At 46.2% G+C, this 17,627-nt stretch overlaps 1 protein-coding gene across 1 annotated transcript; it reads left to right on the top strand.

Annotated features, from left to right (window-relative positions):
- The first annotated feature begins 708 nt into the window (after window positions 1-708).
- LOC125519844 (uncharacterized) lies at window positions 709-3,631 on the top strand. Its single transcript, XM_048684620.2, has 4 exons — window positions 709-1,091; window positions 1,459-1,597; window positions 1,940-2,101; window positions 2,229-3,631. The coding sequence occupies exons 1-4, from the start codon at window positions 904-906 to the stop codon at window positions 3,459-3,461; spliced, it is 1,722 nt and encodes a 573-aa protein (XP_048540577.2). The 5' UTR covers window positions 709-903; the 3' UTR covers window positions 3,462-3,631.
- The last annotated feature ends 13,996 nt before the right edge of the window (window positions 3,632-17,627 follow it).

Here is a 17,627-nt window from a genome sequence, read left to right as displayed (position 1 = left end):
TAGACATACGAACACAAACGAACAAATATTGGATCCTCATGGATCCACCGAAGACAAACGCGGACCGAATCCCGCGAGATCGGCCGGAGAAAAATCTCCACACGCCCTCCAATGGCGGCAGAAGCACTATCGGGACAGGAAGAACCTTATTCCATCTTCAGAGAGCCGCCGCCGCCTCGTCTCTTTGAGCAGGACACAAACCCTAAGAAAAATCATAAAAGCATTCAAAAAATGAAGCCCTATTATCGGCAAAGGTCGGGATCTATCACGCCTCCACGGCCCTAAGGCCACAAGAGACGATGCAGACCGACATCGGCGCCGACGGGGAGACAGAAGAAACCCTAGTGGCAGCTGGGTACGATGCTCTCAAAGCTGTTGGAGTACCGTGGAGGAAGATCGATCAAGATAGTTGCTATTCACACTAGTATAAGTTTTCCACAAAATCAATTGTTAAGGATATTCCACAAAATCAATTTGTTTAGGATATTCCACAAAATCAATTTTTTTCCACAGAATCAATTGAGAAGTTGTGGACAATGTTCACGGGATATTAGGCCCGACTTGCCGGCTCCGCGGCTCGGCCCAAATAATATAATCTCGTTGGGCACAACGGGCCCGGTCTCGTTTCCACACAAAATACGCTTTCCCGTGCGGAAAACGGGGGCTAATTGATTACCGTTTAGTCGCTGGTGGCTGAGGCGGCGGATTGCGCTTTGGCTACCTCCCGATCTCTCTCTCTCTCTCTCTCTCCCATCTCGTTTCGTTTCGAAGCCGACGCGGAGGAGGCCAAGTCGCGAGGAGGCGGAGAAGCCGGCAGGCAGGCTGCGCCGCTGCCAGGTCCAGGTCTAGCGCCTCAGGCAAGGGAGAGGGAGGGGGAGGAGCAGGAGGAGGAGGTTGCCCGCCATGGGGATGAAATTTCTGAACAAGAAGGGGTGGCACACGGGGAGCCTCCGCAACGTGGAGAAGGTGTGGGTGGCGGAGCAGAAGGAGAAGGAGGAGCAGCACAAGATCGAGGAGTACAAGAAGCAGCTCAAGGAGGAGCGGGAGAAGGCCGAGTTCCGCGCCATCCAGGAGCAGGCCGGATTCAAGCCGTAAGCATCCCGCATCCCGTCCCAATCTGTCCGCTCTTTTAGCTAGCTAGGGTTTCGGGTGCGGAGAGATTAATTGACGCGCTCGTGAGATTCAATTCGATTTGGTGGTTTAGAAGAGGCTGCTTTGATTTGGCAGTCGAGTCACATGGGATTTAGGCGCAAATTCGCAGGATCTGAAGTAAATTCCTGTTTGGTTTTGTGTAGGATTACTGGTAGAGGATATCTGTTTCACGGGCTAAGTTTTTCGTAGGATCTGTTCATTTCGATTTGTCACGCAAACTGTTGGGAAATCCTGAATTACTTTTCTTTTTTTTTGGGGGAATTTTGCTGTCACTTGCTTATGTATATGTGGTTTCATTGTTTGCAGGAGGCAGGAGAGGTTGGAATTCCTCTATGAGTCAGGGCTGGGTGTTGGCAAGGGGAGCTCGGATGGATTCCAAGCACTGCAGCAACCTGGCCCAGCTGCCGCCTCCTCTTCTGCTCCAACGGCTGCTGGCTCTTCCAAGGTATCTCAGTTGTTCCTTTCTTCGTGGATTTCAGATTTGCACGTAATTGGGCGTATACAATTGTCAAAGAAATATCGATGTTACTTATGTAAACTGTATGTTTTCTTCTCTACTTTTGAATAGAGATCAGATACCTGTTTGGTGGTTTCATATTGAATTATACTATAGGTTCTCTTATTAATAGTTGAACTGATAATAAATACGGTAGTTTGGTTTATAGAAAAGACAAACCTTGTTTTTAAGGGTTTATCAAGATACCTATCATCTATCATCGCATCACTATATACAGCTTGATTGATTTTGCAGTTGCAGCGCTTATTTTGTTCTGTCTTGATGTTTCAGGATACTTCCCTGGGAGCTCTATTTGAGGAGAAGCCTCAATCTGCAAATGACACATGGAGAAAACTTCACTCTGATCCTCTACTCCTAATAAGGCAGCGTGAGCAGGATGCTATTGCAAGGATTAAAAATAATCCAATCAAGATGGCCGAGATAAAGAAATCAGTAAGTTCTCAGAATTGATTCTCTGAATTAGAACTAGCTTGTGAACTCATCCACACATAGCAGCCTATTGATGGTTTCCAATGATTTCATCTGAACTACACTCTCTGATACAATCTTATTTCTGTAGATGGAAGCAGAAAAAATGCAGAAGGAAGAAAAGAAAGAGGAGAGAAAGCACAAAAAACATCGTCATCATAAGTCAAAGAGTAAGAGGCATCACTCAGCTGAAAATTCTGATTCGGATGACGTAAGTGATGGCAAGGACGAAGGGAGAAAGAAAGTTCCTTCTGCTCCAGAGCACAAGAGGGAAGTGAAAAGGTCAAGGCATCAGAAGAAAGAAAGCAGACAAGAATCCTCGGATACAGAAGATGATGAACCAAGGAAAAGAAGGCAGGAGATTTCAGAAGATGATCAACCAAAGAGAAGACGACAAGACAAGTCAGAAGATGCTGAACGGAGAAGACGGCGGGAGATGTCACAGGATGATGAACCAAGGAGAAGACGGCAGGATACGCCAGAAGATGATGAACCAAGGAGAAGACGGCGGGATACGCCAGAAGATGATGAACCAAGGAGAAGACGGCGAGATATGCCGGAAGATGATGAACCAAGGAGAAGACGGCGAGATACACCAGAAGATGATGAACCAAGGAGAAGACGGCGGGATATGCCAGAGGATGATGAACCAATGAGAAGGCGACGGGATATGCCAGAAGATGATGAACCAAGGAGAAGACGGCCAGAAATGTCTAAGCATGATGAGCATCCACGCCGGGATCGGCCAGATGCTGATGATAGGAGGAGACACAATTCGGGTTCAGACCGCCACCATGCTTATCCAAAGCATGACAGCTCAGACTCGAAGCAGAGAAGTATTGGAAATGGCCGGAACAATGGCAATTCCACTTCTGAACACCGCTCCCATGCTGAAGTCGCTTCAGGAGATCAACGAAGACAGGAGAGCCGGCAGGGCAGGGAACTAGGTTCAGAAGACCGGGGAAGACAAGAAGGCCAGCAGGGCAGGAACAATGGGCCCACAACTAACCGCCGTCGAGGGGGCGTGCACCATATGTCGGAAGAGGAGAGGGAAGCTCGTCTACGGCAAATGCAGGCAGACGCCGAGGTCCACGAAGAGCAGAGGTGGAAGAGGATCAAGAAGGCTGCAGATGATGATGCCAAAGAGGCGTCCACGGTGGCTGCAAACCAGTTCAGAGGGAAGAATTTCTTGGAGGACGAAAAGAAGAGTATATTTGGTGCTGAAAAGGGCGGCAGCGCCACCATCGAAGAGAGCATCCGCCGCCGCGCCTATTATTCTCAGGGTGGCGGTGATGCCCATGAGGCCAATGCGTTCAGGCGGTGAAAATCCCTGGAGCTGCTCAGGCTTCATATATTTCTGTTTGCATCTTTGTCTCTGGTCTTCCTTTTCCAGTCTCATGTTTGTATGATGTACGATATTTGAAGGAATTTTAATGTCGTGTACAAAATACATGGTCCTCGTTATTTTGAATCCAGAAATTTGTATTGAAACTAGTTAATTGCCCGTGCGTTGCCAGGGGCATCCATACTTCAGTGGTCCAACATCAATCGTTTGGATCCTCGTTCACACCCTTTCACTCTCCCTCCCTTCCCATTTCCCTCTCATATTTTCTTCAATCTAGAATACTAAAATTGGCCATGCATTATTTTCAAGAGAACAAAAATGATTGTACATTATGATAAGATACTAAAAGACATCTTGTAATGTATGTAGGCTCCCTCCTGAGATCACAAGGACCCAAATATTCAAAATCTCCACTCTTATAAAAAGCAGAGTTGATGATGATGATATGCTTACCATCTTGCAATATAGGCCGTCTGATCTATATCTAACGGACAGGAAGAAAACTATGACAATTTACCCGCACTCCTTTCCACATTTGCAGATACGGCCTTCTCACGTTCATCTTTTTCTCTTACAAAATAAACTACTCATACAAATGCATTTTGTTGTTCCGTGCAACACACGGGCATCTTGATAATAAAAGACTAAAAAACTCAATTGGTGATGGTGTGTCTATCATCCGTCATTTCTGACCATTAGATCTGCATCTAACGACCACGAGGTAAGTTGTGGCCTTTTTGCAACAATAGCCGACTTCTCTGCTCCAATCTACAGAAACCCCTTAGTATCTTGAAGCCAACCACATTACTCCCTCACCTCATCAAAACAGTCAGAGGAATATATTTTGAATGAAACATAATATATTTTTAGTGATATATTTATATCACAAAACTGAAGTGTTTTCTTTCAAGTCTGTGAACAAGTATTATTCTACTTTGGATCCGTTGCAAGGCACAGGGACATTGCTAGTAACAATGAAAATAATGACACATAACATAGGAGAGAGAGATACGGCTAGAATATGTACACCATTTGTGACGAGGGAAAGTTGTATTTGGAAAGCGAAAAAGAAGGTCAGGATCCGAAACCCATCAAGAGCCCGCTGAAATTCTCAGGAACCGAACAACATCCTGATTCCATGGGAAAATGAATCAAAAGCGCAGACCAAATCAACAAAATTCGGATCTAGTATCATGAACCAAGAGCATCACGTCCTCATAGATATTTTGGTTCATATACTGCAGTTTTGAAGATCACTAGAAGCGAACTGGTAGAGGCATCAAAATGGGTCTGAACATATGAGAAACATACAACATTAGCTAAGCACATGTCTATGCAAAGGTAATAACAAAGATGACTATTGATTGTATGTCCGGGATCCTATAGCATAAGCAGGCATTGACACAACTACAGTCAGCACCTCAGTCATCAGGGAGGCTGTGGCCTTGCATGCGGGCGTCGACCGCTCCCTGCTGAAGGTGGTGCCTTTCTACCCCGAAGACTTTCTCGTCAGATTCGACTTTCAGCATCACTATGACTTAGCGACGGCCGGCCTAGGCCGGTTCTCCCACTTCAGCTCTGACTTCGGCAACCTCGACATCCACATAGCCAGGTGGCGCCTCAATGCGCACGCCGACGCCATCCAAGCTGACTACCACGTCCATCTCTGCATCGAAAATGTGCCACTCAATGCTTGGAATGACTCCGTCGCCGCGCAGGTGCTTGGTCCGGACACTTTCCTGTACTATTTCGACATCGCCTCTGTGCAGTGCAAGGACGCAGCCATGCTCAACCTGTGGGCTTGGTCGTCCGACCCCAGCAAAATCCCCAAGGTGCAGAATGTCACTTTCACCTGCAATCAGCCGCCGGCAGGCAGCACCCCGCCCCCCACCATCGGGCGCCGAAGACTACGGCGCCGTGTCCTGGTCCATCTGGACCGAATCGAAGATTCCCTCCCAGACTCGGAAGGCAGAGTCCCTCGACGGCCGCGCCCACACCCCCCTTCGACTGGCGCTATGGTGTCGTGGACGGCGAGGCCCGTTCACGTGAGGCGGGTGCTCAGCGAGGGGACCGCGACGGCCGTGACCGACGCGAAGACGACCGTGACAGGGACGACGACCACGACAAGCGCGACGACCGCAAGACTTCCTTCTGGCGTGGTCTCTTTCGGAGCCGCTCTAGGGCCCCTCGCCGCGACGATGAGCGGGTAGGAGGCTCGCGCGATGACCGGCGGCAAGATGACCGCGACTCTCGCGGCCGCTACAACGATGGCAGGAGGCGTGTCCTGCCGGACGCCCGGAAGATTGACAAGGCCAAGGTGCAGCGCCTTCCTGACAGTGCAGTCATCCCAGCTTCACGCAGAAGGGCTCGGCATCAGGCAACCTGTCCGGAGAGATGCTCGCGCTCCTGTGAGGTGATCTGCACCAGGCGCACGTGAAGGAAATATGCCCTAGAGGCAATAATAAAGTTGTTATTTATATTTCCTTATATCATGATGAATGTTTATTATTCATGCTAGAAGTATATTAACCGAAAACTTAGTACATGTGTGAATACATGGACAAACAGTATGTCACTAGTATGCCTCTACTTGACTAGCTCGTTGAATCAATGATGGTTATGTTTCCTAACCATATACATGAGTTGTCATTTGATTAACGAGACCACATCATTAGAGAATGATGTGATTGACTTGACCCATTCGTTAGCTTAGCACGATGATCGTTTAGTTTGTTGCTATTGCTTTCTCCATAACTTATACATGTTCCTATGACTATGAGATCATGCAACTCCCGAATACCGGAGGAACACTTAGTGTGCTATCAAACGTCACAACATAACCGGGTGACTATAAAGATACTCTACAGGTGTCTCCGATGGTGTTTGTTGAGTTGGCATAGACCGAGATTAGGATTTGTCACTCCGAGTATCGGAGAGGTATCTCTGGGCCCTCTTGGTAATGCACATCACTATAAGCCTTACAAGCAATGTGACTAATGAGTTAGTTGTGGGATGATGCATTACGGAACGAGTAAAGAGACTTGCCGGTAACAAGATTGAACTAGGTATTGAGATACCGACGATCGAATCTCGGGCAAGTAACATACCGATGACAAAGGGAACAACGTATATCGTTATACGGTTTGACCGATAAAGATCATCGTAGAATATGTGGGAGCCAATATGAACATCCAGGTTCCGCTATTGGTTATTGACGGAGACGTGTCTCGGTCATGTCTACATAGTTCTCGAACCCGTAGGGTCCACATGCTTAACGTTTGGTATTATGAGTTTATGTGTTTTGATGTACCGAAGATAGTTCGGGGTCCTGGATGTGATCACGGACATGACGAGGAGTCTCGAAATGGTCGAGACATAAAGATTGATACATTGGATGACTATATTCGGACACTGGATGAGTTCCAGGGGTCACCGGATAATTATTGGAGTGCCGGGGGGTTATCAAAACCCCCGAGGGATCTAATGGGCCAACATGAGCCTTGTGAGAGAGAGAGAGGAGGGGGCCTTAGGGTTGGCCGCCCCCCTTGAGGAGTCCGAATTGGACAAGGAGGGGGGGGGGTGGCACCCCCTCTTTCCCTCCCTCTCCTTCCTCCCCCCTTCCTCCTCCTAGTTGGACCAGGAAAGGGGGAGTCCTACTCCTACTAGGAGGAGGACTCCTCCCCTCCTTGGTGCACCCCAAGGGCTGGCCGCCCCCCTGCTCCTTTATATACGGGGGCAGGGGGGCACCCTAGGACACACAAGTTGATCATTGATCCCTTAGCCGTGTGCGGTGCCCCCCTCCATCATAACCCACCTCGGTCATATCGTCGTAGTGCTTAGGCGAAGCCCTACGCCGGTATCTTCATCATCACCGTCATCACGCCGTCGTGCTAACAAAGCTCTCCCTCGACACTCAGATGGATCGAGAGTTCATGGGACGTCACCGAGCTGAACGTGTGCAGATCGTGGAGGTGCCGTACTTTCGGTACTAGGATCAGTCGGATCGTGAAGACATATGACTACATCAACCGCGTTGTCATAACGCTTCCACTTACGGTCTACGAGGTTACGTGGACAACACTCTTCCCTTCTCGTTGCTATGCATCACCATGATAGATCTTGCGTGTGCGTAGGATTTTTTTTTGAAATTACTGCGTTCCCCAACAGTGGCATCCGAGCTAGGTCTATGCGTAGATGTTATATGCATGAGTAGAACACAAAGGAGTTGTGGGCGTGGGTATATACATATTACTTGCAGTCACTAGTTGATTCTTGATTCAGCGGTATTGTTGGATGAAGCGGCCTAGGCCGACATTACGCGTACGCTTACGCGAGACTCGTTCTACCGATGTGCTTCGCACACAGGTGGCTGGTGGATGTCAGTTTCTCCAACTTTAGTTGAATCGGATTCAATGAACATGGTTCTTTCCGAAGATCAAAAAGCAATCACTATATCGCTTGTGGTTTTTCATGCGTAGGTAAGAATGGTTCTTGCTCAGCCCGTAGCAGCCACGTAAAACTTGCAACAACAAAGTAGAGGATGTCTAACTTGTTTTTTCAGGGCATGTTGTAATATGATATGGTCAAGACATGATGCTAAATTTTATTGTATGAGATGATCATGTTTTGTAACACAGTTATCGGCAACTGGCAGGAGCCATATGGATGTCGCTTTATTGTATGAAATGCAATCGCCATATAATTACTTTACTTTATCACTAAGCGGTAGCGATAGTCGTAGAAGCAATAGTTGGCGAGACGACAACGATGCTTCGATGGAGATCAAGGTGTCAAGCCGGTGATGATGGTGATCATGACGGTGCTTTGGATATGGAGATCAAAGGCACAAGATGATGATGGCCATATCATATCACTTATATTGATTGCATGTGATGTTTATCCTTTATGCATCTTATTTTGCTTAGTTCGACAGTAGCATTATAAGATGATCTCTCACTAAATTTCAAGGTATAAGTGTTCTCCCTGAGTATGCACCGTTGCTACAGTTCATCGTGCCGAGACACCACGTGATGATCGGGTGTGATAAGCTCTACGTTCACATACAACGGGTGCAAGCTAGTTTTGCACACGCAGATGTAACAGCCTGGATTTTGGCCCTTTTCTTTTTCTTTTGATTTATTTGGTTTTTGCTCTGTTTTTCTTTTTGGAGTGGTTCTCTCGCCTTGCCACCTGGGAAATCCTCCTCTTTCCCCCTCCCAAGTGGATCCTCATTCTTAAAACCTTGCCAAGATCATGCCACTTAACTGCATGACCAAACCCTAATTTCTTTTTCTCAGGAAAATTCCTTTTTCTATTAAAGGAATAACCCTATCTGCCCTTGGTTGTGAAGCAACCTATATTTCTGTCCATCCAAAAATTCCCAAATAATTCTCATAATTGTTTTGGGTCATATATTCCTCAAATATGACAAAATATTTCATTGGCCATGTTTCTTAGCATGCTCAATAAATTCATTTCCTATTCTGTCCTAAATGGTACATTGTGAAGCAAGTTCTATTTATCTTTGCCCATTTGACCCCAAACTTTTTGGACATCTTTTCCTGTCCAAATAATTTCCCTGTGCAAAAATTCAACTTTATTTGCCTAGCCAAACTTTCTCAGTGATTTTTCAAAGTTCCTGTCTAAGGGAAGCCTTTGTGAAGGAAGTGCTAGCTAGGGTTATACAAATGAGTTGAAAAATTGCAAACTCCTTAATGTGCTCATATCATTGCCCTCCTCCAATTTTCAGCCTTATCCAATCATCTATGTGAGCACAGGACCAAATCTTTGATTCTGGCAATATTTTCAGATTATGAAAAAGTACATTTTATATTGCTTAATTTTGCTTGAAAATTTGCCAGAGCATTCTCATGACCATAAAACCTCTCTCCACCAAATTTGGGACCAATTCATCGAGCAAATATTCCTCTGGAATTTTTGCAAGTTTCTGGACAAAGAGAATAGCTATGAAGGAAGTACCATTTTGGTGAATCCAATTGGTATGAAATTTTTACAGCATCTTACTATGTCCAAATCCCTAAGCCTTGCCAAATTTCAGCTCAAGTGGCTTCTCCATGTGAGTGAACCATCTTGATCTAGTTTCTGGACCATTTGGATCAGTTGCATAGCAAGTGTATTAATCCTTGGTCTAATTCTTCTCAAACTTACCAGGATTATAGTCATTCCTGATCTGATCACCCCAGGCAAACTTTTTGGACCCAACCAAGTCCCTGTAAATCACCAGTGCATGTTCAAGTTTACTGCAGTAAACTTCAGAGGTAGATTACCATTTAACCACAGAGCTTTTTATCGAACTACCACCGCAGTTACAACCTCCCCATGAAGGACAAACCCCCAGACATCGTTTGGCTGGCTGTGTGGCATTGTGTGCACCAGTGCATGCGGTGATGACGAGCTTTGGCATGCAATGTGCGCGCTCTGCTGGCGTTGGCCGCGTCTAGGGTGCCTTCTAGCTCCGGCCCCTCCCCCTCTCATCGTCTTCGCGCTCATGAGCATGTCTAACAGTTTTACCGCATCGTCGCCGTCCTCCTGGAGCCATCTCCCCCTCCGTAAGCCCCTCCGTCAACGCTCGGCGCCGCGCGCCCACGAGAAATCTGTAGCCGACCGTCTCTGTTCACGCCATGGCTTCTTCCTCCTCTTGTCCCCGAGCTCTGCTCGTCCCTGTGCACTTTTGTAGCTCGTCCGCACCTCCCTCGTCGCCTTCCTGCGCCTCCCCGTGACCGCTGAGCCTCGCCAAAGCTTCGGCCAGAAGCGAACGGCGGTACCCGAGGCCGTGCCCTCGCCCCGGCTATATATAGCCAGCCCCGAGACCCCTCAAGCTCACCATCGCCCTCACCACACTCCACTATCCCTCCCCAGCCTCTCATTCGAGCTCAAGAGCTACTCCTCGTCTCATATGGCCGCCATGGCCGCCTCGGGTCTCCTCTCGAAATCGTGCCAACCGAGCCCCCCCCTCCTGACCTCACTAGTGGACCACGCGGATCCCAACGCTCCTTCCCACCCCCTCGCCTTGTCGACGGAGCCCCTGTGGCCGTCGTCCCCTAGTCCAGCCACCGCCTACCCGTTTCTCTGTCATCGCAAGGGTCTCGTCGCCCTGCCCCTCCCCGGTGCTGCTGCTACGTCAGGTGGGCGCGACGCTCCTTGCCGAGCACGCCGGTACCCGCGCCCGCGCCGGAGGCGGCCGGAGTTGGCTAGGCCGGCGCCGGTGTCACGCAACCTCTCCCTCCTCTGTTCTGGAGCCGACGTCGGGAGGAAGAAGGGAAGGAGCGAGGAGGAGAGAGAGATCCGGTGGGCCCCGCTGGCAGTGACACGGGCGTTGACCCCGTTGCCAGTGTGGATAAGTGGCGGGTCCCACCGCCCTATGGGTCCCGCCCGTCAGTCGCACAAGGCCGGCCCCGCCGCTGCTGACTGGGATAAGTGGAAACGTATTCTCCTGTGTACGTTTTCCAGGTTAGAAAGCGCCTTTCCTTCCTTCTTTGGCCGAATGTACGTTTTCTCTCTAAGTAAACGTATTTTAAGTATTGCGCTTTCTGTTTTTCCAGCCAGGGGCCTGTTTGTAGAGATTCTTTTTATAGATTGGTCCCTGGACTTCGTCGGGCTATATCTTTTTGCTTCGAACTCCAAATGAGGTGATTCCAAAGCTCACGTCTTCGTCTCGTTGAGCCCGTTCTATTGGAACCATTTTCATTATGTTGTAACATTCTGAAAATGACCATTTTTCCCTTGCGCTTAATCAGCCCCCTTTGAGAGAGAACTTTTCCAGCGATTTGTTCCACGATCGTTCCGCACTTCTCCCCGGTGCATTCTTCATTCCCAGGCAAGCCACAACCACCATTTGCATGATAGCCACGTAGTAGAATTGGTTTTCAACTTGAATCTTTAATAACTGTATGTTTGTTTTGCTACTGCTGTCGTTATTTCGGCTATGCTTGTGGATCGGTGATTACCGTCATGCTTCGTTTCTTGCACTATGTTATCACGTTCTACCTGCTAGTATTAATTTCATATTGGCCATGCTTGGTAGTAATACATGTTGGGTTGGTCATGTTCTTCGGTGCATGACTAGCGTCAGTTATCGAATACCGTTAATATGTTTTATTCCTTGCTGTTAGCTGGTTAAGTGTTTACAGGGTTATGTTATTGATGTGTTCTTGTATGGTACTTATTGCTGATGATAATGATCATGTTATGCTATGAGTAGCATTGCACTTGTAATATTCATGCTCATCATTATGCCATGCTCAGTTGGATATGATTCATTGTGGATATGGATGATAGTTGTGTTGATATCATGCTCATGCATTGTAATTGCATCATGTATCTTATCATGGCTCAGCATATTTGCATTCAAGTTAAATGGATTAAATTGAACTTGAACAACGTTGGCTGAGTCATGGTGCCACCATATCGAGCTGACCAGTGCAACCACACTTACCTAACGGGAAGGTCCTAACTGGTTCTATTGTCATGCCTCTCGCCGGTGCCTCCAACGAGGGAAGGTTATGGGTGCGCGCTACCCTGATCAGGTAGGCGGGCATAAGCCTTGTGTGCTCGTCGTTGTTGTATGGATCCTTGTCCGCGTTTGGGACCGTTTATGTTTTGCCACGACGGTGGCCGTTGGTGTCTTTGGTAGGCACGGGGCCACCCATGACTTAGCCCAAAAGGGGAGTTGGTCGGAGTGGCCGGGAGAGTGTCATGGCAGTAGGACGGTTTTGTCGGAACGCCGTTGGTCCACCCGAATGGGAGTGCGAGGCCATGGGTTCCATGGTGTGGGTACAGTGTGCTAACCTCTGCAGAGTGTGTATTAAATCTATTGATAGCTGTGCCCGCAAATAAGGGCCAAGTTCGTGTCGGTCACACTATGGGTCAACAGTAATAATAATAATTTGCTTAATAACAACCCCGGTTCGATGATGAGATAAGTTGGTTATGTGATCAGTGTACGATCACCGTTTTGTTACGAGGTAACAAGTTGAGCCCAGAGTGGTTCCGTTCGTGATCCGTCAATGATCACCGTGGTATCGAGGATACCGAGTTGTTGGATATTCATGATGTTGTGCGAGAATCGTGGGTAAAGATCGAGCTCCTTGTGGTCATTTAATGATTACTACGATATTGTTTATACCAAGATTGATTTGATCCTGAGATGATCGTGTGATGTCCGAGGCTGGTAAGTGATGCATGTGATGGTTATGAGGTAACCCGAGCAGAATAAGTGGTGCATATGGTGTCATCATGTTGCATGCCAGTATCGTCAGATTTATATGTTCATGCCTTGTTCATATTGTTCTAGCTGTATCATGTTCATGTTGTTCATGCCATGTTATCCTGATGATCTCATGATAATTCTTGCTTAACCTGTAATTGCCATGCTATTGTTTGTCTTGAATGCTTCTGGTTATTGTGAGCTTGCAAGTACATTCAATGTATTGACCTGGCGTGTCATGCCAGTTTGCAGGTCATGCCGGAGTTGATTGCTTGTTTGCCGTGGATGCCTTGTTTGCGAGCTAGGATAAGCGTTCCAGCCAGAGTCCCCGTGGAGTGGAGCTCACCACCGTCGTCGTTGTTCCGTTGCATCGTGTTGTTCTGTTTCTTGCATAGAGCAACCATGGCAGGCATAGTGTCGTCGTGCCGATGTAATCCCCTTGTATCATTATAGCTTGTAATAAAGAGTTGATTTGTTCTATGCTAAGCAGTGCCGTATTCTAGAAGACTTCTCATCGATCTCTGGGCTGGAATACGGGGTGTTCCGGTTTCTCTGAGCCGGGGTGCCATAGGCTTGGTATCAGAGCAGGTCTGGCTATAGGACGCCCTAGTCAGCGCGAGCGGTAGAAGCCGGTAGAAATCAGTAGTTTAAAATCCGACTTGTTTATTGCATTTGGTTGCTGCATTTGATTATTGCATAGCATGCATATAGCCTTAGTAGTTGTTGCTCACGGTTTATCTGGTGAGTGTAGCTGGCATCGGTTCGGATCCACTACAGCTCAGTCGTTGCATTTCTCCAGTTTTCTTTTCTTGCTCGTTCTTCGGTGTTTGGTGTCATTTCTGTCCCACCAGAGTGATGCCAAGTGATCCCGACACTGTTTGCAGAAATGGTGCTCAGGTATCGCGCCGATGTCCTCCTTTCAGCCTCGCCCATTGTTTCGGTGATGGACATGCTTCTATCCCGAATTGCTCTTCATTTTGTCATGTTGGCAACCCTTAATGATCATAGTTATCAAGAAAGGGCAATGTCAGCAGCCTCAGTTTCCCCCCCCCCCCCCCCCGCTATCCTATTTCTTGGACGAGTACGAATCTTTTTCCATCCACTTGATAATAATGTGGTTGCAACCTTCGTGCCCCACTACATGATTACCGAGTGCGTCTTCGCCTCCGGGCTAGTCCAGGTTGCTACTTGGCTAAGCTAGCACTTGGTGTAGCGCTGTTTACACCAACTCTTCCACACATTTATTCGTCCTCGTGCACATCGTCACATCATGCTAGATCGTCGAACCGGAGATTCCGCGAGATTGGTGTGCTTAAGTAGGCATACATATTGTGTGACTAGCAATACTATGTGACATTGATTGTGTGTGAATTGATTGTTGATTTGTGCTTTTGTTTAGTTGAGTTTTCTTTTGCTTCTTTCTTTTTGGGCCCCGATGTTACATTATTTCCCCCCTATAAAGAGTTGCTCATCAACCGACACCGGACCCAAAGAATCAACAAGGATTTCAAATATTTGGAAATAAACATGATGGAATTCTCAGCCGACTGCAGTTAAATGGGGAATATCTGATTTTGAGGCTCATAATCAATTAGTGTGTACTCCTCACAACAGTACTGATAACTCAAGTTGACATCAGTACAAAAATCCACACATCAGTAATGATCAAGTCAGCAGCAAGGCAAGTCAGGTACAAGATCAACGGTATATTTCAAGTCAAAGGTAAGGATCATATACAAAATTTTGGCTCAGCAATGCATGATGCTTGAAATATGTTATCATCCGAAATAAAGTCAGAATGTGATATGCTCAAGGCAGACAGTCAAACAAATTTTCTCATGCAAATATTTAGCCCCAGAATATTATGGGCGTGTGTGTAGATTTCAGTCTGAATATTAGTATGAAGCTTGGGATGTAAGAAATTCAGTCTTCTTCCACACGTTATCAGAAGAAATTTATGATGAAAGGCTCCTCAAATTTCCTCAGCATGATATGTGAACAATTTCCGGTCCAAGATACCCAATCTTTCTCAGCAAGATACCTCGATAAAACTTCCGACAGACGAAAATGAATTTTTCTCAACAAGCAAACCCGAGGAGAAGCTTCTCAAGTACGGAACTCAGGCTTCTCCAGCACAATAATTAGACCAAGCTTCGTGTAAGCTATAGAGCCTTCTTCTACACGATACCCAGACAAAAGATTTGAGCAGAAGATAACAAGTCTTCCTCAGCAAGGTACTCGCATGGCTTCTCTCGTAAGCCATTCAGTATGCGTCAGTATCAGACTAATACACCGTCCTCAGAGGTTATATGATAAGTTGCCAATGAATGGCAGTACCGCTCAAGAATCAGACTCGCAACATTTTGTCGGAAGCACAAATCCATCAGGGCATGTGTCTTCTTCAGAAAGCCAGTGTTTGGTTGCATATGATTCTTATATATGGTGAGCATGTACGAGATTGTGGCAAGGATCCAACAGATATACCTAAGGAAAGTGAGGATCCCACAACCTCACGACTCAGACAAAGGAAAATAAGCAGAGATACATCCCATGAATTACAAGAATTGACAAGATCCGGGGATGACATCACCGAATGAACAACCTTGAAAATGGTCATCAAGGTCATTATTCCCGCAACTGACAAGGAGATGTCCTAAAACCTTGTCACCTTCTTGTATGATTGGCCTCAACAACGAGCTCTGTACCGCTACAAGCCCCGATTATATGTCATATATGTGCAGACCTAGGTCAGAAAACAGGCACAAGGGAATAATGTCAAAAATATTGCACTAATCACGTCCCTAGTCATACGAAGAATCAAGGACAGGTGTGGCAAAGGTATTCCAGTAAGGTATCCTCACAAAGAAAATCATGACCGTTAAAGGGTGAGACTGACAGCAAAGGTATGATGATTTTTGCACGACCATCAGGGTCCGGATACCCCAAATCAGTTGGAGGCCGTAATTCCATATGGATCCACAAAGGCATACCCTCTGCGGCCTACTCTGTTTTACAAGGATTTCATATCCCCTGACCCGCTTGGAATGGTTAGTGTGGAAAATCCAAATGGGCATACCGACAAAATGATAAAGTCAAATGCCGAACAATCATCTCAGACCAGGTATACTCACCAACGAAATTAAGTACATGGTCAGTCTGTCAGGAAATGCATTTGTCCGTCAGCCCCCCTGCCGGGCCAGTTTCAAGATGTAAATATTTGAGGTATGGCACAGCTATAACTCCATACATCGTTATATTTCTTACAAAAAGGCAGTCGAATCCTTGGTACCTATCTCATGCTCGAGCCAAAGGGGTATTTCAAAATAAATCAGTACCACCTATGAGCAGTCAGATCCCGTCAAAAGATGTCCATGATTAATTCTCAACATTTACTGAAACCAGAAGGCTTGTATTTATTTGAAGAAACCCCATGATAGAAGTAAAAGGTTTTCAGGACCAAAAGAAAATTTATGCTCAGATCCATTGGATATCACCACAGGTATGGAGAATCAACGTCAGTAAAAAGGAATTGGTATATGAGCTAAGACCTGTCAGAATCCGAAGAAAGGTGAAGCAAACCACCCTAGAGCAAGGTAAGTTGATCATCTAAAATTCTTGGGGAAACAATAAATAAAGGAAAAAGGATACCCGAGTGGGAAACGGTGTCCTCAAGTCATACTTGTTCCCTGAGCAACCAAATCTCGAGGACGAGATTTCGTTAAGGGGGTAAGAGTTGTAACAGCCTGGATTTTGGCCCTTTCCTTTTTCTTTTGATTTATTTGGTTTTTGCTCTGTTTTTCTTTTTGGAGTGGTTCTCTGGCCTTGACACCTGGGAAATCCTCCTCTTTCCCCCTCCCAAGTGGCTCATCATTCTCAAAACCTTGCCAAGATCATGCCACTTAACTCCATGACCAAACCCTAATTTCTTTTTCTCAGGAAAATTCCTTTTTCTATTAAAGGAATAACCCTATCTGCCCTTGGTTGTGAAGCAACCTATATTTCTGTCCATCCAAAAATTCCCAAATAATTCTCATAAATTTTTTGGGTCATATATTCCTCAAATATGACAAAATATTTCATTGGCCATGTTTCTTAGCATGCTCAATAAATTCATTTTCTATTCTACCCTAAATGGCACATTGTGAAGCAAGTGCTATTTATCTTTGCCCATTTGACCCCAAACTTTTTGGAAATCTTTTCTTGTCCAAATAATTGCCCTGTGCAAAAATTCAACTTTATTTGCCTAGCCAAACTTTCTCAGTGATTTTTCAAAGTTCCTGTCTGAGGGAAGCCTTTGTGAAGGAAGTGCTAGCTAGGGTTATCCAAATGAGTTGAAATATTGCAGACTCCTTAATGTGCTCATATAATTGCCCTCCTCCAATATTCAGCCTTATCCAATCATTATGTGAGCACAGGACCAAATCTTTGATTCTGGCAATATTTTCAGATTGTGAAAAAGTACATTTTATATTGCTTCATTTTGCGTGAAAATTTGACAAAGCATTCTCATGACCATAAAACCTCTCTCCACCAAATTTGGGACCAATTCATCGAGCAAATATTCCTCTGGAATTTTTGCAAGTTTTTGGACAAAGAGAATAGTTATGAAGGAAGTACCATTTTGGTGAATCCAATTGGTATGAAATTTTTACAGCATCTTACTATGTCCAAATCCCTAAGCCTTGCCAAATTTCAGCTCAAGTGGCTTCTCCATGTGAGTGAACCATCTTGATCTAGTTTCTGGACCATTTGGATCAGTTTCATAGCAAGTGTATTAATCCTTGGTCTAATTCTTCTCAAACTTACCAGGATTATAGTCCTTCCTAATATGATCACCCCAGACAAACTTTTTGGACCCAACCAAGTCCCTGTAAATCACCAGTGCACGTTCAAGTTTACTGTAGTAAACTTCAGAGGTA

This window comes from Triticum urartu, chromosome 7A (assembly GCF_056163025.1).
Source record: "Triticum urartu cultivar PI428250 chromosome 7A, HENAU_Tu73, whole genome shotgun sequence".
In the NCBI taxonomy this organism is placed as follows: domain Eukaryota; kingdom Viridiplantae; phylum Streptophyta; class Magnoliopsida; order Poales; family Poaceae; genus Triticum; species Triticum urartu.
The sequence above is the reverse complement of the archived record's forward strand: the minus strand, read 5'-3'. Positions and strand labels throughout refer to the sequence as shown.